This window comes from Ictalurus punctatus, chromosome 9 (assembly GCF_001660625.3).
Source record: "Ictalurus punctatus breed USDA103 chromosome 9, Coco_2.0, whole genome shotgun sequence".
NCBI lineage: Eukaryota > Metazoa > Chordata > Actinopteri > Siluriformes > Ictaluridae > Ictalurus > Ictalurus punctatus.
Genome location: NC_030424.2, coordinates 1,505,135 through 1,528,553, shown reverse-complemented (window position 1 = coordinate 1,528,553; position 23,419 = coordinate 1,505,135). Strand labels below are relative to the sequence as shown.

Here is a 23,419-nt window from a genome sequence, read left to right as displayed (position 1 = left end):
GTTTCCTCTCACCTGCCTTTCCTCGGTGCTGGTGTGATCCCCTTTTCTTTTGAACCTTTAATGTAAATTTTTCACCTGGTATATAGTAGCTTTAGAGAAGGTTTAAGGAACATTATCTGGATCGTAATTATCTTGTAGAGTACAGCTTTAAACGTATACGGCGCCTTTCTAGGTAAAAGATGATTACAGAAAATAAAGGTAAAAAACAGTTCAGTAAGATTTTTTTTCCTCGGTGTGTAAGTTGAAAAGAGTCAAACGGGAATGAAAACTGAGAAAATATGATTTCTAAATGGCGCAAAAAATTTAAAATCTATAAATAAGACAATAAAATAAAATGAACACAGATTAACATGCCTAATAGGCTAATTAAAAAAAATAATTAAAAAAATACAATACAATGCCAGCCAAAAGAAATAATCTGATCAGGATTTCAGTATTTATTGCAAAGCTTAATTGTAACTTGAAAGAAAAAAAAAAAACTTGCATGAAAACAGAATTTGCCAAACAACTAGGGGTGTGTGTGTGTGTGTGTGTGTGTGTGTGTGTGTGTGTGTGAGGGCGCTTCTTTTCTGGGACTGAGCGATAATGCGGTGGTCAGATGTCTGAAAGATTCATCTGAATGCACTCAAGAATTCAATATAATACGATTTCGAGCTGTTTAAAGGTAACACAATGCCACGCAGTCTCGTAATTCAATTTTAATAAATGGAGCGAGTCACTAATAAAAATTTGTGAGCACAGAAGGAGAGAAAGAAATTCACCGTGCCGAAGGAAAATCGTTGGGTGACATTTCTAAATAATGAAAACTGGTAGTGTAAAAAGAATTGTGTGTGTGTGTGTGTTCAGACTTTTACGCACTATTAAAGCTGGGGCATTCATTCCAGCTGGCGAATTTTCCACGATTTCTGAATTTCACTTTAGGATTGTACAGACAATTATAACTTAATACCTCCTCGTTCGGTCAATAGAAGTGTGGAGGAAATGTGTTTATTGGTCTCTGCTGTGCGGTTTATTCCTGAGTACAGACGGAGTAAAATCGGCTACAGAGAGAGAGAGAGAGAGAGAGAGAGAGAGAGAGAGAGAGAGAGAGAGAGAGAGCGTTTCACCACTTCTCTCCGCCTCGGGCCTGCCAGAGAAAATCACTTCCTCTGCCCTCCTAATGTCTGCTGTATTACCCTTTATGGCTGCACTGCTGGAGAGGATTATTTATTTATTTATTTATTTATCAAGAAAAATAGCCTTTCAACTAAATTACTCCACCACACACATGCTAGACTTGCAAATTTGTGCTTTCCTTTGCCGGGAAGCAATAAAAACATTTAATTTCACTCGTGTTGTTTATCCGCTGTACAGCACTCCCGTTTTCTCAAGTGTAATTGAAACGGAAATGGACGACGAACACAGTTTACACGGTCTAGTCAGTTTATTCTAGCTGTAACTTTAACTTTTCCCTGCCCTGTCCCTGGTTTGTTATCTGACAGTGTTCACCTGTTCTGTGTTTAACTCTGGTTAGTTTCTCTTCTCATACTTATTATTATTATTATTATTATTATTATTATTATATTATTTATTAAACTTAGACACAAAGAGTAGATTTGTGGAAAAAATCGTAACAAAATCGTGATTTGGATTCGTTTCTTTGCGGAATTTCTCGCTGGATTTGCACTCACACATAAAACGCATAAAGTCCTCCTTATTGGCTGTTACCAATGACCACAAACGTTGTACCGTATGACCTCACGGGTGCATTCTGAAGCGAGTCTGTAGAAGAAGAAAAAAGGGAGAAAGAACGTAGGAAAGCTGAGAGCGAACTGTAAAATGATTCACTCGGTCTGAGAAGGAAAACATTTGTTGTCTTGCTCCAAACATTTGTTCCAGCGATGCTTAATGAATGGCGCGTGGACTTGCTATGCGTACGTGTGCGCCTGTATATTGTTAAGCCGTTCTCAGTGCTGATACGTTGCAAAGCAATTAGCAAATAAAGCAGCTGCTGCAAGCTTCATCATTATTTACATCAAAGAGCTACGCGTGACGTTAAGAGAAAATCCAAAATCATTTAAAAAAACCCAACAACAAACAAACAAACAAACAAACAAACAAACAGTTAAGAGCCCTAGTGTTATTTATATGTAAGTGTGTGCTGGATTAATGCTCAGTAATCAGACCTGATGTGCAGATTGGCTTCGCTGCGGACACGCAGAACTTCTTTCCCCTTCAGCTCCAGCTCTTTGGTCAGCGTGCTGATGGTTTCGTTCAGAGAGTGAATCTCGTGGTCCAAATCTGTGACCCGGTTCTTCCTGCAGGTCGCCTCCTGCTGCAGGTCCGAGAGCCGAGTCAGCAGGTCCTGCTCCTGAAATTCAGCATCAGGAAATAACCGTAATCGTCCACATAAGACGAATAAAATCTGATCTGAATGCTGCACTGTTTTTTTCCCCCCCTGAAAATATTGCGTATTTTGTTTACATCTTTCAACAGCCTTGCCTCCTAGGACGTAAATGAGGGTGTTAAATATAGAACTAGAGCGCAACCTGAAAATCCAAATTCAGCTTAGATGAAAAACATAAATAGCACAGCTCGGTACACTTCACCGATTCGACAGAATTTTTTTCCCGAACCTGCTTATGTAAGAATATTAAACAGGCAGGTGAAGCGAAACAGCTAAGCACTGTGCTGGATTATTAATATTGTAGCTGCACAGGAACGAAGGACAGAAGGAATAAGAGCGAAATGGTGAAGCAAACCGGGAACGTAAGATTAATGTGAAAACGGAAACGTGCGAAGGACGCTGACTTCTCCTATTCTTCATTTTCATTGCTCACTTTCCGGTAAAGTGGGGCTTATCCACGTAACAAATTCATCACTGTCACGCGCGAGCTCAGGCTCCTGCGGCTGCTACCTGTACGTGACAGCCTCGTTTATTTCCCAGCTTCGCTCGGAGTGTCGCATCTTCCGGTTTTTAATAAATCCAGCCAGGAAGATTCATCACAGCTTTGTGTTTCCGTTTCTTTCTGTATTTGGGAATCTACAGTACCTCTCTGTAAAACCGGAACGGAATCAGCTTGCATGTCTTCGCCACTAAACATCATCTCTTTATGCGATTTTATGTATCCCTGTCGTCTTTCATGAAATATTATAAACGCAGGTCCAAAAACCTAACTGTGTTTCTTTACTAGCATTTGTTTCTGACAAACTACGTGTACTATCGTTGTTTTGGTGTCACGACAATGTAAAAAGTGGAAGAAGAGAAAAAAAAAAAAAAAAAAAAAAAAAAAAAGGTGGGCGTGTCTAATTCATGATTCTCTGATGTGATTGGTTAAAAGGTGTTGAGTAATTTTCTCGAAATGTTACGCCTGGTATTGATGCTCTTACTCTGACGTATTACCATTTCCGGAGTAACAACTTACACAGGCTGAGCCTTTACATAAACGGACGATACGTGACGATTAGCGATGAACGATTCGTTCATCTTGAACGGATCTTTAATATGACTCGGGGACAGGGAGTCGTCCCGGAGAGCGATTCGGTGGTTTTTGACCGCGCATGCGCTGCAGCACCCGCATACAGGTTCTGTACAGGAAACAGAGACGATTAGTTCACGTCTCGAGTCTTCGTCTGTCACGTTCTTCACATCCCCGCTGCGTTCAGCCTGTGGGGCGGTCACATGACGAACGGACGACTCGAACCCGAAGACCCGAGACGTGAACTAATCGTTTCTGTTCCTGGGGGAACAGACGTGACAAATGTGACGTGACCAATCAGAGTTGAGAATTCAGCAGCACGATTGTGTAATGAACGATATTTATTTTTCAGTTTCTAGCAGATTTGCTTAGATCTCTGCTGTTTGTAGTGTGTGAGAAGTGCATGAGTAGGTATAAAGGTGTGTGTGTGTGTGTGTGTGTGTGTGTGTGTGTCTCACTTACATGCTGTTTGCAGCACTCCACTGTTTTGTCCAGCTCTCTTTTGGCCACTGTGTTTTCTTGCAGGTGTTTCTGTCTCAGGTGCTCAATAGCTGTAGCATGCAGGTGATTCAGCTCCGATCGCAGAGAGGCTACAGCACACACACACACACGTGAAACACACAAATGCAGGTATTTAGATACAGTTAGTTTCCAAAACCACGTATGTGTGTTAAATCATACCCAGCATGGCCTTTCCCTCATCTTCAAGCTCGAAGCGCAGAGTTTGGAGCTCCTGATCAGACTGTTGCTGCAAAATCTCCAGCGTCTGTCTGTGGGCTTCTCTCAGCCCGTGCAGCTCCTCACGCTGCTCCTGCTTCAGCCGGTCCTCCAGCTCCTACACACACACACACACACACACACACACATGCGCACACACCGAGCACAACCGTAAGTGTTACTCCATCAGTATTAATCGTATTAACTCTAGCTTGGACCGAGTCACCTTGATCGAATTCTGATTCGTTAACGCTACGATGTCCCCAAGCAGTAAAACACTTCAGGACGTGCGGTTATAGGAAAATAATCGATCGATGTTACAATGACAATTTAAAAAAAAAAAAAAATCCGTTCGCCTTGTGAAAGAAGTAGTCGTTGCTCTAGAAACGGTAGCGTATAAGAACGTTACCGTAAACCTGTGATCTGCCTTGTAGCAGACAAACACGCAGATGACAGGGAACACAACATTACAGAAACACTGTGCCTACTTTTCATTACGTAACCAATCGTGACAAATCCGTTTCTCGCGCTTTGCAGTGCCGAATGCCTGCTGAGTATCTGCTCTATTTTAACCGAGCGCATCCCACAGTCCACCCACAAAAGCCCAAAAAACAGGCCATCCGAGGCCTGCGTTACGATATGCACAAGCGTTATGAGATGAACGCTACCAATCTGCTATATTCGTTTCTTAATATATTTATTTGTCGGTAATCCGAGCCAAAAGCAGCTTAAAGAAAGGACTGTCTCGACCACCAGATTGAGAAAAAAAGCCCTCAGGTGCTCTGCGTGATCCTTTCTGCTTTCCTCCAGACTCATTTCATCATCAACTACACCGGCACGGTTTCGATAAGCTGCGACGTTCCGAAAGGCGATAGAACGGACCAGAAATCTCTCTTTTACTGCATGGAAAAATGCAGCAAAGGAAAAAATTCACTGTGCTGCATTTGATTAAAGGTCATAGCTCGTAGTTTTTCGACCTCCGACCAAAGAACCGAAAGCAAAGAAGATGCCCGGAACTCGGAATTCCTACTTGGGAATTCGGAAAGAAATCCGAGTTCAGCGAGTGACGTCAAATCGACATGGCTGTTCGTAGCATGAACTGTAAACATATTAGCACTTCTTGTCTTTAAATGAGTTAGAAATAAGTATTTCCTTTAGTTCAATCAACATACAGACGTATTTGCTTCTTAAATCTACGGTCCCTTCCAAAAGTATTGGAACAGCAAGGCCAGTTCATTTGTTTGCGCTATATACCAAAGATATCTGGGTTTGAGATGAGGTGAAACGCTGTTCAGTTGGGTCAAGGTCTGGTGATTGACTTGGCCAGTCTAAAACCTTCCACTATTTCACCCTGATGAAGACCTTTGTTGAGCTGGCAGTGTGTTTTGCTGCATGATGAAGTTCCTCCCTATTAATTTCGATGCATTTCTCTGTAATTGGGCAGACAGAACGTTCCTGTAGACTTCTGAATTCCTTGCTGCTACCATCATGACTTCCATCATCAATATAGATTAGTGAGAATGTTCCAGAAGCAGCCATACGATCCCAAGCCATGACACTACCTCCACCATGTTTCACAGATGAGCTTGTTTGTTTTAGATCATGAGCAGATCCTTTCTTTCTCCACACTTTGGCCTTTCCATCACTTTGCTAGAGGTACATCATGGTTCCCAAACTTCTGTGTCTCGTCTCTGAATTTCTTGACAAATTCCCTTGCTTGAACTTTACCTAAACAGAACGATGCGGCGGCGCTTTAACCCGTCCAGCTCTCTCACCTGTACACTCTACTCTGTACGAACAGATCAGCCTCCAGCCGTTCGACTTTTACGCTAACACCTCCGTCGAAACCCACTACGTTATGTATCTCCGTTGCATTCTGGGACTTTGAGCTTGCATTTGATGTTTGATGACACGGTGAGTGAGAAAAGAAGCTCCTTTAGTGTTGTGTGTAGAGAGGAGTCCCTGTGTGTGTATGTGTGTTGTCAGTGCTTACCCTAAGCTCGAGCTGGCGCGCCTCCTCCAGGTCCTGCATGGTACAGCAGTGGGCATCCTGCAGGTGGCGCTCTCGTTGTTGATGCTCCAGAGCTAACTTGTGCAGCTCCTGGGCCAAGTGCTGTCGCTCCTGAGTGAACTGAGACTGCAGCTGCTGCAGAGCGCTGTTCGACTGCGAGAGCTGCAGCTCCAGACTTTGCTTCAGTAAGGAGATCTATCACACACACACACACAAATCTACTCCACCAACACGAACTCCCAGATCACATGACCCATCACATGATCTGCTACTTCATTCTAGTTCCCTGGCCCTCAGACACATCAGCACTAAGCTAAAAGTACCCTAATTTCTCCATACACATTTTGAAGCTCCAGTTCCCAGCATAACATCAGTAGTTTTTGCGAAGTCTTGCCACTTTCGTTCCACTAGTCACGTTACCGAGCCTTTTGTTTGTGTACACGCTTTTTCGGTATTATCCCTGACTGTACTGTTGATTGATTTTCTGTCTAGACTAGTTACACCCGTCTGCTGATTACCTCATACTCGACCTGTCTGTAGATTTTTCTTTTTGGTTTGCCTGTCTCTTTCTGTCAATAAAACCATACACTTGCTTCCAAACTGTGTCCGTGCCCGACATTTAGGATGTCTTTGACGTATCTTTGAAAGTTGATGAATAATTTAAAGAAACAACCTGGGTCAAAGAGACACTTCATTTTTATTTCCTCTAGGTAACAGGATCATTCATTTTTTTCCCCTCCACCCAGTAGAAGGCCTTTACATCCTGTAGATGAAACTCTGAGTGGCTTACATAACGCGGTTTACGACATGACTCACAACGCCAGACCTGACCATCTGATCACGCCATCATGTCTGTCCTTGTAGAAATCGATCCACGCTTTTACACGCACCCTTGTGCAAGATGAGATTCAAAAGTAAAGAGAGCAGGTGCCTGGACCTTAACGGCTCACGGCGCTTATAAAAGATTCATTCCGTCCTTTCTAAAACACCGAGATGCACTCGGACGACTTAAAAATAGCTGGAGGGATTTACGTAATATCTGCAGGGCCACCTGAAAAAACAGAGCTCCTCGGAGATAAAAACGGGATTACGGCCTGCGGATCCGCGCATCTCGTTAATAACATGGAACTAAATTACATCCTGCAAGAACCAAGATGCAATATCCAGATCCTTAGGAGGAAAAAAAATAAATAAATCAGATTTCTTTGCAGTTTCATCTACTGTAGCTCAGTTTCAGGAAATCACTTCGGTATATCATATTTTAATCTGGCACTGCTAGCTCAGTGATTATGTTGTGAGGAACATTTTTTTCCCCCCAGAACCACTAGAGCGCCGCTGTTGAGAAGGGCGTAGATCTTTTACAAGGGTGTGGCCAGGTTAGACTCAACGGTTTCACTAGTGTGGGGCAAAAAATGGGATAATGTGGTTACACATATCAGTGTATGGCTTGAGTAGGATCCATATCGGGTTATATAAAAGGCACACGCCAAGCAACATTTGTTTGTTGTCTAGAAAGCTAGAGGGAAATAATCATAGCTAAATGTGTTCGCCCAGTGTTCACCAACCATCTATCTTGAGATCTACCGTCCTGCAGGTTTGATCCCAAACCAAACTCTAACACACCTGTTTTAGCCGATCAAGAACTTCTTAACGCAGTGATTAGAAGGTCAGGTGGGCACGATCATGGTTGGAGCTAAAGTCTTCAAGAAGGTAGATCTCCAGAGGTACAGATGTCCAACAAAACTTCTGATGGGTAATGTGCACCAGGAACCCCATTAAAGGAGACCCCATCTCACTAGCATATGGGACTTATGTGCAAGATTCTTTGGAATTGCTGCCCATTTCAAAAATGAAGCTGGCTTACCTGTCTGGAATCCAGAAAAAGAAAGATAGCAAGTCACGGAGATGGTCTAATAACAAAATAATTAAGGTTCTACAGCTATAGGCGAAGACGTGGAGTTTCGTAATGCTAGCCCGACATCCTTTTAGCAGGGAGGCAGCTAGCTAAGACTTGCCGCTTTGTCTGGAGCACGTATTGTTATATAGTTATTTAGCAAGTTTTCTTGGTTGAAATGGTTCTCGTGAAGTGCGTAGAGAGTATAACAGCCAACAATTTACCAAAGGTGTTTTGTTGTAGCCCGTACGATCTGATGATGGTTTATCTAATTGGGAATCGTGATCTAGCACCACATGCAGAAAATAACGCTACTGTATATAAGGCAAAAATGATCAGACAGTCCTCCGATAGTTGACTTATTGTAACACAATGGCAATAAAGAGGACGGAAGTGCCAACTATAGAAAGACTATGTAAGGAGACAGAGGAATTTGAGCACTCTGGTTCTTTTTCTCCTTCTTCATCTTATTAACTGACAATGCTTTGCACTATAGACTACAAGTTCGAGAATATAACGAATAGTAAACCATTAAGGACTGAGCGGGGGAAAATATGGACTTTCTATTACTTGAAAAAGAAAAAAAAAAAAACATCAAAGGATTGTACTTTTAGTGGAATGAAGGAGGAAAAAAAAAAACCCCAAAAGAACTGAACGCAATCTCAAAGACGACAGCAGAGCTATGCTATGGGCAGATATTTGAGCCAGCAGCTTTTCACTTCTCCTAAATGACAGGCCGAGATAGTTCAGTGGACAAGCTGTCATACTGTATTCCTTCATGTTACTTTGTGAGATAAACGCACCGCCAACGGAAATCGTGCACCGCCGAATGCTTTGAGATCGGTGCTGCCCGGTGAAATATTTGACTTCAGTTTTATTTATGTTACCCCACGCTGGGTCACTGGGCTGTTGGCGTATCCTGACAAAATGTCGGCTAATCCCTGACAACATCTGAGCTCCAAATAGAACTTCATTTTGGATTAATGTCTAAGTGAGGGCTGAATTACAGCATGTTGTCTGCCAGCAGGCACTTAATACAGGCGTCTGCTTGAGATGTGGGACGGAGAAATTACAGAGGACAAAACTCACACCGCAGACTGAATCAGACACACACACGCACACATAATCAGAGCTGTCATACACCAGTTTTCACACACAATTGTTTCCTTTGGAATCAGCACAATCGTGTACGTTTTATAAGGAAATGAGCTGCAAGTTTTACTCAGCATCTTGCAGAACCGACCAGACTCTGACTGTCGTACTCGCTTCTTATTTCTACAGCGAAACCCACCAGCCTTCATTATGTTTTTGTTTTGTTTTTTTGTTTTTTGTCTGAAAAGTGGTCTCTTACCACTTAACATGCTGCTTTCTTCACTGACATCCAAACATTTTTCTGTACCATTTCATTTTGTGCTGGAAAACTAATGTTTGGGAATCTAAAACGTTTTTTTTTTTTTTTTTTTGTATTGACTCGATAATGTAGACGGTTTGTACTCGAAAAAAAAAAAAAAAATAGGGCGGCTACAACTTTTGCACAGTACTGTGAAAGTGGGTGGGATTAAAAATAACAGTGGACTATTTTTGGAGACACCAGAGGATAGTCAATAACAAAGACGTGAGCCACTGATGGGTCCAGAGCATCAACTGATCAGGTTTATATTTGGGGGGGGGGGGGGGGGGGAGAGAAAACATGCGATAAAAATGAATAAAATTTGCTCAACACTATCATAGTATAGCTACCAAATAGAGAGGGTGAAGGCTAACATCAAGCCATCCAACTGCATCTACCCACAATGTCCCACCTACATGAACTCGCACATGGCCGGCGATTGTGCTAGTGTCGCTGTGATTGACAGAGGAGAGAGAGCGAACGAGAGAGAGAGAGAGAGAGAGAGAGTAATGCCTTCCCTTCCAGCCACAGAGCACAGCCAATTTTGCTCCCTGAAGCAGAGGTCTTCAATCATGTCAGTGAAGGGCCTGTGTGGCTACAGGCTTTCATTCCAAACAAATAGGAAGAGAACTTAATAGTTGATTGGCGACCAAGATGAATTAATTAAAGCGGTGGAATCAGGCACGGCTCCTGTTTAGGTGGAAAGAAAGCCTGCAGCCACACAAGTCCTTTCTGTGGATAAGATTGAAGAGCCCTGCTGTAGAGCATTATTCAGTTTTTGAGCTCCATCCATCCATCCATTTTCCATACTGCCAATCCTACACACAGTCACGGGTGAGCCAAGGGCCTCGGGTATCCCAGGGAACTCGGGACGCAGTGTGCCGACACATCCCAGGGCACGATCGTACACACATTCACACGCTATGGATTTGGAAATTTGGAAATGCCAGTCAGTCTACCGTGCATGTCTTCGGACTGGATGAGGAAACCGGAATACCCGGAGGAAACCCGCAAAGCACAGGGAGCACACACAAACTCCATGCACACAGGGTGGAGGGCGGAGTCAAAAACCCAACTGTGGAGATGCCAGGCAATCGTGCTAACCGCTACGCCACCGTGCCCCTCTGGTTTTCAGAAAGGAAAGGAAAGAGCTTTGCAGTGCATGAAAATGTAATTAAGTAAAAATGATTAGAACGTGGTGCGATAACGTACCCGTTCCCTGATATGAGAAAATAACAGTCCCTTGTTGTTTTTCTTCATTATCTTCTTATAACACTTCGTTGGCCGTCATCTCTTACTTACTGACCTGCTGACTGTCACGTGACGTTTGCCAGAAATTGACATATACGTCATGGCGATCGGGTTATACATAGAATAACGGCGGCTTCGCGTTATTAATCTCACTTATTTATAGCAAGCAGTGACTCATCAGCACAGATGTGTTGTGATGCTGCTCCTTCACATGGACGTCAGACCACACCGTGACAACCTGAAGCAAATCGAGGCAAATTAAGACAAATGACACACTTTCTGTGTGTGCGCTACCTGCTCCAGGAGATCCTCCACCCTCCTCTGCCAGCTCTCTCTGGCTGCCATGATCTCCACATCTCTCTGCTGAGATAGCTGGCTGAGCGCCGCCTGTTTATCAGCCTCGTATTCATCTGTCAGCTCCTCTTTTAGCGTCTTCAGCTCGGCTCTGAACACACACACACACACACACACGCGCACGCGCACACACACACATTCTTCATCTTAACATCATTATCCAATTATTCCTTGTATAGATCAACCAAGCAATAGTATATAAGTGTTAGATGGACCAGTCGGCAAACAATAATTACTTTGAATTAATTCCGGCTTTTATCTCTAAAGAAATGATCCAGTCAACCTACAGGCTTGTTTTTGGGAGGTTGGAGGAAACCAGAGAACCCAGAGGAAACCAATGACGACACTGGGAAAGCAGGAAACTCAACAGAGACAGTGACTCCAGCTCAGATTTGAACCTAGGCTTGAAGTCAGTAAACCAAATAAATGTACCTCAATAAAATTACACGGTCTACCTGGAACCAGAGGAATCTATGTACGAATGTAAGAAGAACATGATGGGGATTCAAAAATAAGTCATCAATGTAGTACACACTGTTGAAGCAGTGTAATATACAATATATATATAGGCAAAGTTTTGTGGACACCTAACCTTCACTTTTCCAGGAAAAGCTTTCCACAACATTTTTTTTGGAACATGTCTGTGGGGATTTGTGCTCATTCAGCTCATTCAGCCACAAGAGCATTAGTGAGGTCAGGAACTGATGACAGGCGAGGAGGCCTGGATTGCAAATGGCGTTCATCTCAAGTCTCTCAAGGCAAACTGGAACAGGTTTTCTTTTAGGGTTGCTAGTATTCATGTCAATACGTCTAGCTTTCAAACTCTGACCAATGTCCCAGTCCCTCCCTGTGAAAAGCATTCATAACACGACCACCACCACGCTTCACTGTAAGGATGACGAGCAGTATTGGATTCACGCCAAAGTTCAAAAAAGCTCTCGTTTGATTTCATCCAAACAGAGAAACTTTTTCCACATGACTGCTGAGTCTCCAACATGCCTTCTGGCAAACCCCAAATGTCTAATGTTTTTTTTTTCTTTTTCTGTCTCACCACACTTCCATGAACCCAGCATTGTAGAATGTCCAGGTTATGGTTGTCCTGTGAACAGCTTCTATCTGAGATGTGGATCTCTCCAGCTCCTTCAAGCTGTTTAACACAGCTACATGTAAATATCAGGAAACGAAAGCCGAAATTCCGATCCATCACCTTATCTATGAGACATCTCTGCGGCGTGCATCCTGGTTACACTACCTCAGAGCATCCGTCCACTTGTGATCGAGCTCCTTGGTGATTTTATCCATTTTCTGCTTCTCCTCAGCTTTGATGGCAATGATCCTGGCCTCGTGCTGCTGCTTCTGCCTTTCGATTTCTTCCTGTGAAAAACAACAGCCATGTGTGTGTGTGTGTGTGTGTGTGTGTGTGTGTGTGTGTGTGCGTGTGTATAATGGATCATTATCGCAAAAGACAGAGTGATTACAGTTGATTGCACACAGGAATCATTAGAAACATTTGTTTTCCGCATGCTAAGCCTGGACATATGGAAGAAAATTAGCATCCTGGGCCACATTCACAACTGAATAGGGCTTAATTTTGCTTTTTCGAACGCAGCATTGTTCACCACGCGGTGGTGTGCTGCCCAGCTGCGCTGTGAAGTTAATATGAATACGTACTGACATTGATTTTTTTTTTTCCTGCCACAAATGAGTCACTATGTATTCAAATCATGTTTTTCTTCATGAGCGACCAAATTATTCCCGGTTCAACTGACTGCTGTGCGAGTAACGCATTCAGCACTCCTGAGTCATATTGTTCTATTCCTACGGATACGGATCTTGCTCGTGTTTCCGTCTTCTTGCTGGAAACGTATTCGTGTAGCAGCTGTATCGGTCGGCTACTTTCACGGCTCTGTCGGACCGGATACGGCGCGGAGGTCGATCGGGTCAACTAGGATGTTGTTTGTGGTTAAAAGCGTTTGATAAACGTAAACGTCAATTCATAAACGTTAAGGCGTAGGGTCTTTATGAACATGTAGTGTTGCAGGTGCAGGATCGAGGTGAGACAAGTGCATACACAACATGCGTTTATTCGAGAGAACAGTCGTAGCAGTGGTTAGAAGATGAGCAGATGGCGTGGCTGCAGGCAGATTTATTTATTAACAATATTCAGGGACAGCTATAAGGTCGACGCCAAAAACAATATTCTACAAGGGAACTAGAGTAAAAAAACAAACAACTAAACCCACTAGAACTAGTCACTGTTCTATGGAGAGCCCTTGGAATGTCTATTTACATACATAATGACATCATATTGAAGTGAACTGTAACGGCCATTTATGCACAAGTTAGTTCTACCAACGTTTGGTTGCAATGATAGCTCTACTGGGATATATCCATCAGCTGTGCACATCTGGATACTGATATTTCTGCCCATTATTCTCGCCAAAACCGCTCAAGTTCTGTCAGATTTTGTGGAGACCATTAGTGAACAGCAGTTATGAAGTCTTCCCATAGACATTCTGGCCTGGGTAGAATGACTGGGCCATAAAAAACAAACAGGTTTTCTGTTGTTTTCAACCCTGACAAGTTCTCCAGTCTCCTGTGACGTGACGCTACCACCACCATGCTTCACTGTAAGGATGGTGCTCTCAGGGTGATGAGCAGTATTGGATTTCTGCTAAAAGCCGAGTGCAAAAAGTTGGTTTTATTAGACCAGAGATCCTTTTTCCACATGACTGCTGAGTCTCCAACATGCCTTTTGGTAAAAACCAAATCTTTAAAGCCCAGCTTTGTGGAATGTCCTGGTGATGGTTGTCCTGTGAACAGCTTCCATCTGAGATTTGGATCTCTCCAGCAACTTCAGAGTTACCCTTGGCCTATGCTTGCTTCTCTGACTAATGACCTCCTTACCCAATCACTGAATTTTGAAGGGTGACCTCCCCTAATCAGAGTCATGCCATGTTTAACGGTGCTCCATGGGATGGTCAAAGTTTGGGATGCTCTTTAAAACCCGAACACTGACTGATAATTTTCCATTAATTGACATCTGATGGCAGACGGTTTCTCCAGATGTAATTTAGTGGTTTCGCATCAACAGGGTGGATACGTATGCTAAGCACTGTATGAGGGATTTAGCAGACATAGCGCTCTTCAAAACATCAGACTGGCATGGACTTCATGCCAAAGATGAGTGAATAGGTTTTATTTTTTCTGGATCATACCTGTAGATCAGTCAGAACATGACTGGTCTCTCTCACTCTGGCTCTGGCAGCATCCAGCTCGATGAGCAGCTTCTCCTGGTTCTCTTTTAGACGAGAGATGTGATTCTCAGCTGAATCCAGGTTTGCCTCACCCTCCCTCACCAACTCCTTCAGATAAGACACCTAAAAAAAAACAAAAAAACAGGGCAAGCAAAATCACCTAACCATCACAGAAACAAAACTTACCTAGACATGTTTTTATTTTCCCCATAATATCTTTATTTATTTCAGGACAATATACACTGCTATGTCTGCTTATTTACCCACCACCTCCCCTAACCCCTGAAACTCCCAGGATCCCCAGGACTTGAATGACTGATATATATGGTGCCCCTATGTGTGAGCCCGCATTCTACAATGGTGAATGTGTCCTATCGTCTGATATTAAAAAGTTCAGGTCTATGCCAATATTATTTAAAGTATACTCCACTGAGTACTTCCAGCCACTTTTCTTGCCAAACTCAGGCGTCTGGTAAGCATTTGAGTACCCTAAATCCAACTCAGAGGGAAGACTCTAGACAGTGCCTTAAGGATAGCAGGTTTTGACCAGGTTTCCTTAAATATGAAGGGGTTGAACTGTTTCCTGAAGGTTCTCTAATCAGGACTGGGTCACATCCATGGATCAATGTGATTCTTATTTTTATATTCCCATTGCCAGAGCAGATTTCCCTATTCCTAGGCATGAAGCAGGACATCGCTAAGAATGCTCCACCCCATTGTAACGGATATTATCACGCTTGGCAATGAAGTTCAGCCGGGGCCCAGCCTGTGGTATAGGCTTTTGAAGAGAATGCTTGGATTGATTACAGCAGGTGTAGCGGTAAATTCCTCTAGGATTGACGGAACTCCAGGCATTCCAGGCATGGATCATCGACCTGCAACTGGACCCCAATCATCACGGGCTGAAATGTTCCTGTCTCAGTAGAGACATGCAGTACAGGGCAGAATGAGTCTGGTTGGAGGTTGTTCCATGCCGGACAAAGATAATCACCACAAAGGCTTCCCTCACAGGCTGGGGGACAATCTGGCGCTACAGGATTACTGAAGACTAGTGGCTCTGCACTGTAATATCTATCAACCAGAAGTTGAGAGGTGGTCCACCTGGTCTTAAGTCTTTCTTGACAGTTCTCAGATACTGCTTTGTTGACGGTCAGTTATGTTATGCACAAAGGGTGAGCTGTTTTTTTTCCCATGCATGATTTAACCTCAGGTGGGCCTTGGTACAACCTTCTCACTGACAGCAATTCATCTGGCGGTGTAAGGGCTGGCAGACCCACCGTCGAAACTGGGCATACATCCAAGGCAGTAATACATCCAGCTCTGGGAGGTTTGGCCAGGCACAAGATTCTCTACTTAGTAGCAGAAGCTTTGTCATTACCTATTCTCTTCCCTATGCAAGTGTACTACTTAGGCAAGGAAATGGTTTCAGTGCGATTATAGAGTCATTTGGGATTCACCCAAAGGCAGACCGCTTCCCAGACAACTGTCAGCTTTATTATGGTAACTATTCATCAAAGACAGTATAAGACATGAGTCTGTTGTATATACCTTGTATAAATGTATAAACGTGTTGTATAAAAAAACAGTTTTTACACATTTTACACAAAATCAAACGTATTATTGCTTAAAAAATCCACAAGGGTAGCACTGAAATGGGTACGACCCTTTCACTTTTAAGTTTCCTGAAAGAAAATGGGCTATTTAGTTAGTCGTTTATTGTTTTAACCCCACGTTATACCGTATATCGTACTGCTGGACTCGGTATCTCGGCCGATTATTTGAGGCACCTCGAGGTTAAATTCAAGATCGTATCACCTACCTTGAAGCGTTGAATATCACCGTTACTAAACCTGAGATATAGCTAGTTAAAATATGTTCCGGTCAACCATTATTGACCAAAATGACAAGTTTACTCATTTTAAATGATAAAAGTCCATAAGGCACCGCTTACAAGGAATAACCTTATGAAAATTGCTACCTACTGTATATCCTGAATTTCTCTGTGCTGACCCTCATATACTGTTGCTCCAGTTTGGTTCCACTTGCCTTATGTATAAGGTTATAGATTCCTGTTCTTCCAGTTACTTAGTCTCACCTGTTGCTTTGTACTGCATATCAGTTTCACCGTACGTTCATGAAGTGTCGTATGTGTAAAAGTCGTGTTTCTAAGCCTGGCCTTGTCCTAAGTTTCCTTCGATCTATTTTCCTAGTTTTGTTGTTTTGATTATGATTCTGCTCTGGATAACTTGTATTTTGACCCCAACAATGGACGAGAATTACCGTAAAACCCACTTGTACATGTTCCAATATTATGGCAATAGTATGTTATGATGGTTATGAAAGGTCAGTCGAGAGTGACCATGCTTGCTGTAGGGTAGTGTGTGTTTTCGTACCTCTTGGTTGGCAATGTTGAGTTTGGCAGTGAGCTCCTCGCGGAAAGTGTCCAGCTGCTGCTGCATGCGGCTCCTCTGTTCTTCCAGAGAGAGACGCTGAATCTCAAACTGCTGTTTCATTTCCTGAAACCAAAGGGACGTGTGAACACGCCGAACGCATCATAATAAAAAGGGTTGGTATGTATTGATGACTGAACAGGTCTAAGACTGTTAAGAGAAAATGCTTTATTTAATCCTGAATGTTTCAGATGTTTTCAGACCTCTGTGAACTTGAAGGCGTTTTCTCAAATCAGACCTTGGTATGCATATGGCCTACCTAATGAGATTAGAAATCATGCGTTTTCTTTCTTTTCTTTTCTTTCCTTCGCTTGCACACATTATCCCTCAGATGTCTCGGCTCAGACGCGGCAGTGATTGCTGCAAAACATCCGCGTCTGACCTTTCTAACCGTCTTTAGTTTACAAGCTACAACTTTACCTCTGACTATTACAAAGCACTCACACTGGAGACTCCTTCTTTCCTAAATCCTAAATAAACGCCTCACAGAAAACCTCACCGTATAAACGAGAGCGTTTTTCCAAAGCTGTTTATGTAGAGCATCTGCCATGCACTAGGTAAATTGTTACTACGGAAACAATAAAGTATCGGAACGGGAGCATTAATGTAAACCTGTGCAGCTGGCACTTTTTTCAGAGCTGCTTTTTGAAAGAAGAAAAAAAAAACAAACGAATCAACACACTGACTAGATAAAGGAGAACATTTCAAACCGCAATGCCGAACCATTTAGCACTCCCGAAGCTAACGCCGCACATACGCAACAACCTTGCTCCAGCTGATGAAATAAATGCACTCAGGCTTTAGGACCCAACTTATTCTGACAGCAAACCAGGAAGCCATTTTTAAAATCAATACATAGATTACAGCATCCAGCTGAGCCATCCTGAGCTGCCATATATCTTATCTTCTCATCTTCACATAATTCGCATACTATAAACCATTCATCCATATGCGTGCAGTCTTTGTTCTCTGCTCATCAAAACATTTGCTTCCTAATGATACGAGCACGTACGTTAACGAGCTGGGTTTTCTCTCTCTCTGCGGCGTTGTGTGCACTCTCTAACTGCACTCTGTGCTTCTCCATGAACTCCTCGAGAACCTTGGCTTCGTCTTCTTTCACATGAGTAGCCTCCTCTTCGTATTTAGCCCGAGCCTGAGCCAAATCCAGCTCGTAGTTTTGCTTCTGCTCACACAGGGCCTGTGAACGAAGCACAGACGGGCTTCAGTGCTCCAGGAAAGTGGCCACAATCACGACCAACTGATTAACGCTGTTATCGGTAATCTCTGTAATAATCTGCGATCTGTGATTACGCATTACTTTGCTATCACTGTTATTATCTGTATATCTAAAGTTAAAGCTGAGGATGGACTAGTGCTCCAGCAGTGATATATCTAATGACGTCTATAAAAAGTGCGATGATAGGAGAGGAAGAAAATGACCTACTTTCTCCAGGTTGAGGATCTGCAGGCGCTGCTGTTCGTCTAAAGCCTGGCTCTGACTCTGCAGTCTGTCCTTCTCCTCCTCCAGCTGGACGATCTTCTCCCTCAGACGACTCTGCTCCTGCTGCAGGTCCTTAATCGTGGCCTCGTGACTCATCTGAGTGGCCTGCAGAGTGCCGATCTGACCTGAGACAGAACACAGAGGCAATCTGTCAGATACACATAATAAACTCAGAATAATTATTGGCTTTAAATATACGTTCACTAAAAAGCAGAAACGAGTAAAGAAATAATACTGTCATAATACTGTAAGAGACAGATAACAGAGACAGAGACATAGATAGATAGATAGATAGATAGATAGATACATAGGTGACTCAGACAAACAGACAGACAGACAGACAGATAGATAGTTAGATAGATAGATGACTCAGACAAACAGACAGACAGACAGACAGATAGATAGTTAGATAGATAGATGACTCAGACAAACAGACAGACAGACAGACAGACGGATAGATAGATAGATAGATAGATGACTCGGACAAACAGACAGACAGAGAGACAGACAGACAGACAGACAGATAGATGATTCAGACAGACAGACAGATAGGTATATAGATAGATCCATAGATCGGTAGATAGATAGATAGATAGATGACTCAGACAAACAGACAGACAGACAGACAGACAGACAGACATATGGATAGATAGATAGATAGATAGATGACTCGGACAAACAGACAGACAGAGAGACAGACAGACAGACAGACAGACAGATAGATAGATTGACGACCAACACAGACAGACAGACAGACAGATAGATGATTCAGACAGACAGACAGATAGGTATATAGATAGATCCATAGATCGGTAGATAGATAGATAGATAGATAGATAGATGACTCAGACAAACAGACAGACAGACAGATAGATAGATAGATAGATAGATAGATGACTCGGACAGACAGACAGATAGATAGATAGATAGACAGATGACTCAGACAAACAGACAGACAGAGAGACAGACAGACGGATAGATAGATAGATAGATAGATAGATAGATAGATAGATAGATAGATGACTCAGACAGACAGACAGAGAGACAGACAGACAGATAGATAGATTGATGACAAACACAGACAGACAGACAGACAGATAGATGATTCAGACAGACAGACAGATAGGTATATAGATAGATCCATAGATCGGTAGATAGATAGATAGATAGATAGATAGATAGATAGATAGATAGATGACTCGGACAGACAGACAGATAGATAGATAGATAGACAGATGACTCAGACAAACAGAGAGACAGACAGACATACAGACAGATAGATAGATAGATAGATAGATAGATAGATAGATAGATACAAAAAAATCCAAACATAATCCAAATTATGAATCAATGCCGCCATTTTGGATGAGTAGCAGTGAACTGATGTTAATTGAACAGGATGTGAGAGGCAGAAAATAAACACAATGTAAATGTAATGTAATGTTATTGTATTGTAATGTAATGTAAATGTAATGAAGTGACTCCACTGAAATCTCTGAAGTTAAAATCCCCGAGTTCTTAATAAGGCACAACAGCGAGATAATCAAACAGCAATTAATAAGCAGAACGAGGTGAGAGGATTGTCATCCATCTTGTCTCGATGAGATTGAGTGTGTGTGTGTGTGTGTGTGTGTGTGTGTGTGTGTGTGTGTGTGGGCGTTTGCAGGGGACTCTAATTGTGTCCCTCAGGCAGTTCATTTACTGGCTTTGTGGAGGATTTCCGTGGCCTGCTGTTGCACTCGATCTCTGCTTCCCTCCAACTCGTACTCTGTATCCTTCAGCTGCATCACCCAAATCTCTCCGTCCTGTATGGCCTCCTCCAGCTGCTTATGTAACTCCTATTCCGGGAAAACAAACACCATTTTAATATCATTCCTTTAATTCAGCACTATTAAAAAAAAAAATCTTAGAATACATTTACTGAAATTAAAAGTTAAATTTGGCTCATACTTTCAGGAAACATTTCTCATAACTTTTTTTTTTTTTTTTTTAAATCAATCTTTACTAAGGGTGCCAATATTTCTGGGGCTGATATTTCTTCTCTTCTGTCTCATTGGCTCAAGCCTTCTCATTATGTATCATAGCGTAATATTTCATCTAGCTACCTTCAGCTCATAATGATTCCGAACATTATTTCTATAACATAACTCTATTTGTTATAATATAATATTATATAATATAATGATTACTGTAATATAACTCGAATCCATTTATTTCCATTCTGATTAGCTTTTATCATTGATTAGTTTTCATATAACTATCGTAATATTATATAAAGGGTTGTACTTTCATCCTATTATTTATTCTTTTTTTATACTTTAAATTGTAAATATTTACATATTTAAATGTGACTCCTGTTTACCGTGAGCGGTGGGCGGGGCATTTTTCTAATTTGCATATTTGTACAGCATGAATTTTTTTGTGTGAAAAACTATAACGATCTATTATTTTGTGGAAACACCATTTAATATTTTATGACTTCCATTTTAACTGTAAATCTTTCAATGTTTTTTTAAAAAGAATATTACTGTATTTATTTCTATCATGCTTATAAAAATACCTTGACCTGACCTCTGACCTTCATCAGCAGGGCATCATCAAGATTATACTCTAATTCTAGTTGCCTCGATTTACCGCTCTTACAAAATCCGTTACTAACAACTAATCCATTAGTCCTATCTGTATTATAATTTACTAGCTGAATACGCATCTTCACCTTAATGGTGACCTCGGCGTTATTGAGAGACGCCTGCAGCCTGTTGGTCTTGTCCCGGCTCTCGCGCGCCTCCTCCTGTGCGCGGTGCAGATCGGAGCGGAGTTTACACAGCGTCCTTTGCAGCGCGGCCTCCTGCAACTGAAACTCCTTCCTGAGCTCCACTTCACTCCTCTTCCATGCTAACAGGTTCTCGGTTGTGAGTTGCTGCGTGCGCCTCATAGCCTCAATCTCACTCTCGTAAAACGCCCGCGAATCGTCCAGCTTTGCCTCATACTCCTCCTCCAGGTTCTCCTTTTCCTGCTTCAGCTCCTCGACAAGCTCCTCCAGCTCAATCAGCTCCTCCTGATCGACGCACATCGAGGCGCTCTGGCTCTGCTGGTGGTTCTCCATGAGCTCCTGCAGCTCGTGATGATGGATGGATTTGAGCTCATCCATGGCTCGCTGCTTCTCCTGCTCGATTCGGGCTTCCAGCTGGCTGAAGGAGCGCAGCTTCTCCTCGAAGTCGCAGCGGAGCTCCTCGGCTTCACGCTGCATGGAGGTGACACGCTGTGAGTGCTGCTCCTCCGAGCTGAGGCGCATCTCCTCGACACGACGCCGGTATATCTCGAACTCAGCGAGCGCCTCGTGTTTCAGCTGCTCGTGCAGCTCAAGAGATTCCTCCAGAGCGTGGAGGCGGCGCTTCAACTCGGCTTCGGCACCCATCCTGCTCCGGTACTGCAGGATCTTCTCGCGGGTCTCGCTCAGGACGTGCTCGAGCTCATCGTCGTGAGCGTCTTTCAGGGATCGGATGGCCTCTTCGTGCTCGTCGTTTTTGGTGTTAAGTGCATAAATGACCTGCGCAAGTTCAGCGAAAAAACATACAACACAACTTGTGAGCATTTTCAAGAAATATCACTCGGCAGAACTTTATTCATCTTTATACCCGATCTATTATAAACACATACTGAACGCTCATTTTTTGGAAGGAGTCTCTACTTTCAGAGGTTTTTTCACCACAGGAAGTCTTCAAGACAAAACATTTCCTCCGCGACGTTTCTTGCTAACACAGCGAGCTGCATGTTTTCCTCTTACAACTTAAAGACGAATTCATCTCCCGAGCCTGGCGACGGAATGTCTATTGTAAACAGCTGCTATAAGGTAAGTGATTAGCAGGAACGAACTTTCTTTCACGGACGCTCCACGACATTAAACATAACTAATAAAGCGCTATGGTGTAAAAGCAATAAAACACACGTAGGAAAACGGCACATGGTTGATCTATTGTTCAGTATTTGGGAAAGCTTTGCTTCATTTCGCCCTCCAACCGCTTGCTCCCTGCTGCTGCAGGGTTTCATACGGTTCTCCTTTTCATCTTTAATTCATCCCACGCTCTTTCTCATCCTGTCGAATTAGCATACTGTAAACTGTTTGACTCACCATGCCTTTTAGTGTTGCCAAACACACACACACACACACACACACACACACACACACACAAAAGCCTCTAGTGAGTTTTCACTGTGTTGCAAATGAGCTCGTTATCAGTTAGGGTCTTTGAGTTACATAAGAAAAACATGCAGTGCATTCAGTGAGTTGTATACAGTATTATACCATTATACAGATGGCCTTAAGGTCTTAAATATACAGAATATTCATATATACACACACAATACACAATGTGTTAGAATGTATGGTATATATAGTATGCTACAATGCAATGCAATGCAATAACATGCAACACAACAACAACAACAACAACAACAACATGTTCAGTTAAGGAACTTAAGTTGAATGCAGTAGGATAATGATGAGGTCATACTGTGGTGGCAAATCCACCGCGTGCAAAAGCAATATGTGATGATCCTCGTGCATAATCGATAACGCAGACCTTGGTGAGCTGGGCTATTTTCTTGCTCATCTTCAAGTGCAGCTCGTGCGTGTACTCCATGGCGAGTCCTGATTCGTAAAGCAGGTTGCATGATGCTGAGGATGGACTGCTTAGTGATGCACAGGAGGCAGGAGCAGCAGGGTTTCTAGGAGGAAGAGGAGGTGGAGGAGGAGGAGGATGTTGCTGCTGATGCTGCTGATGCTGCGGCTGCTGCTGCCGTCCTGCTCCCGTCGCCATCTTCACGTTCGCGTTCACAGCATTATACAAGATCCTCTGCAAACGATGCTGCACCAGAGCTACACCGGATCACACACAAAGGCATCCCGAACCGCCTCTAAGTGCCAACACTGGAGCGTGCGTTAAGCCGCATCCAGACGCGTCGTGCGGTGATGGTGCGCGCGGCAAATGAGGGCTGAGTGCGTGCGGTGCGTGAAGCGCGCAGAGCATCACCACCTCCTGCTCCTCAGAGGCGCAGCGTTTCTTTCTACTCGACCTCGCTCCGAAATCTGCTTTAAAAAAAAAAAGAAAAAAAAAAAAAAAAAGTCACGTGACG

At 43.0% G+C, this 23,419-nt stretch overlaps 1 protein-coding gene across 1 annotated transcript in view; it reads right to left on the bottom strand.

Moving 5' to 3' along the window:
- fam184aa (family with sequence similarity 184 member Aa) overlaps positions 1–23,347 on the bottom strand; it is a 30,633-nt gene extending 7,286 nt beyond the window's left edge. Inside the window, exons 1-13 of the mRNA XM_017476420.3 lie at positions 22,867–23,347; positions 21,000–21,833; positions 19,986–20,121; positions 18,227–18,408; positions 17,795–17,980; positions 16,726–16,848; positions 14,294–14,455; positions 12,328–12,449; positions 11,016–11,166; positions 6,169–6,381; positions 4,140–4,293; positions 3,921–4,048; positions 2,166–2,350 (exon numbers count right to left, since the gene is read on the bottom strand). Of these exons, the coding sequence (XP_017331909.1) occupies positions 2,166–2,350; positions 3,921–4,048; positions 4,140–4,293; positions 6,169–6,381; positions 11,016–11,166; positions 12,328–12,449; positions 14,294–14,455; positions 16,726–16,848; positions 17,795–17,980; positions 18,227–18,408; positions 19,986–20,121; positions 21,000–21,833; positions 22,867–23,103 (2,813 nt within the window). The 5' untranslated portion in view covers positions 23,104–23,347. The remainder of the gene's footprint in view (positions 1–2,165; positions 2,351–3,920; positions 4,049–4,139; positions 4,294–6,168; positions 6,382–11,015; positions 11,167–12,327; positions 12,450–14,293; positions 14,456–16,725; positions 16,849–17,794; positions 17,981–18,226; positions 18,409–19,985; positions 20,122–20,999; positions 21,834–22,866) is intronic.
- Positions 23,348–23,419: the final 72 nt, after the last annotated feature.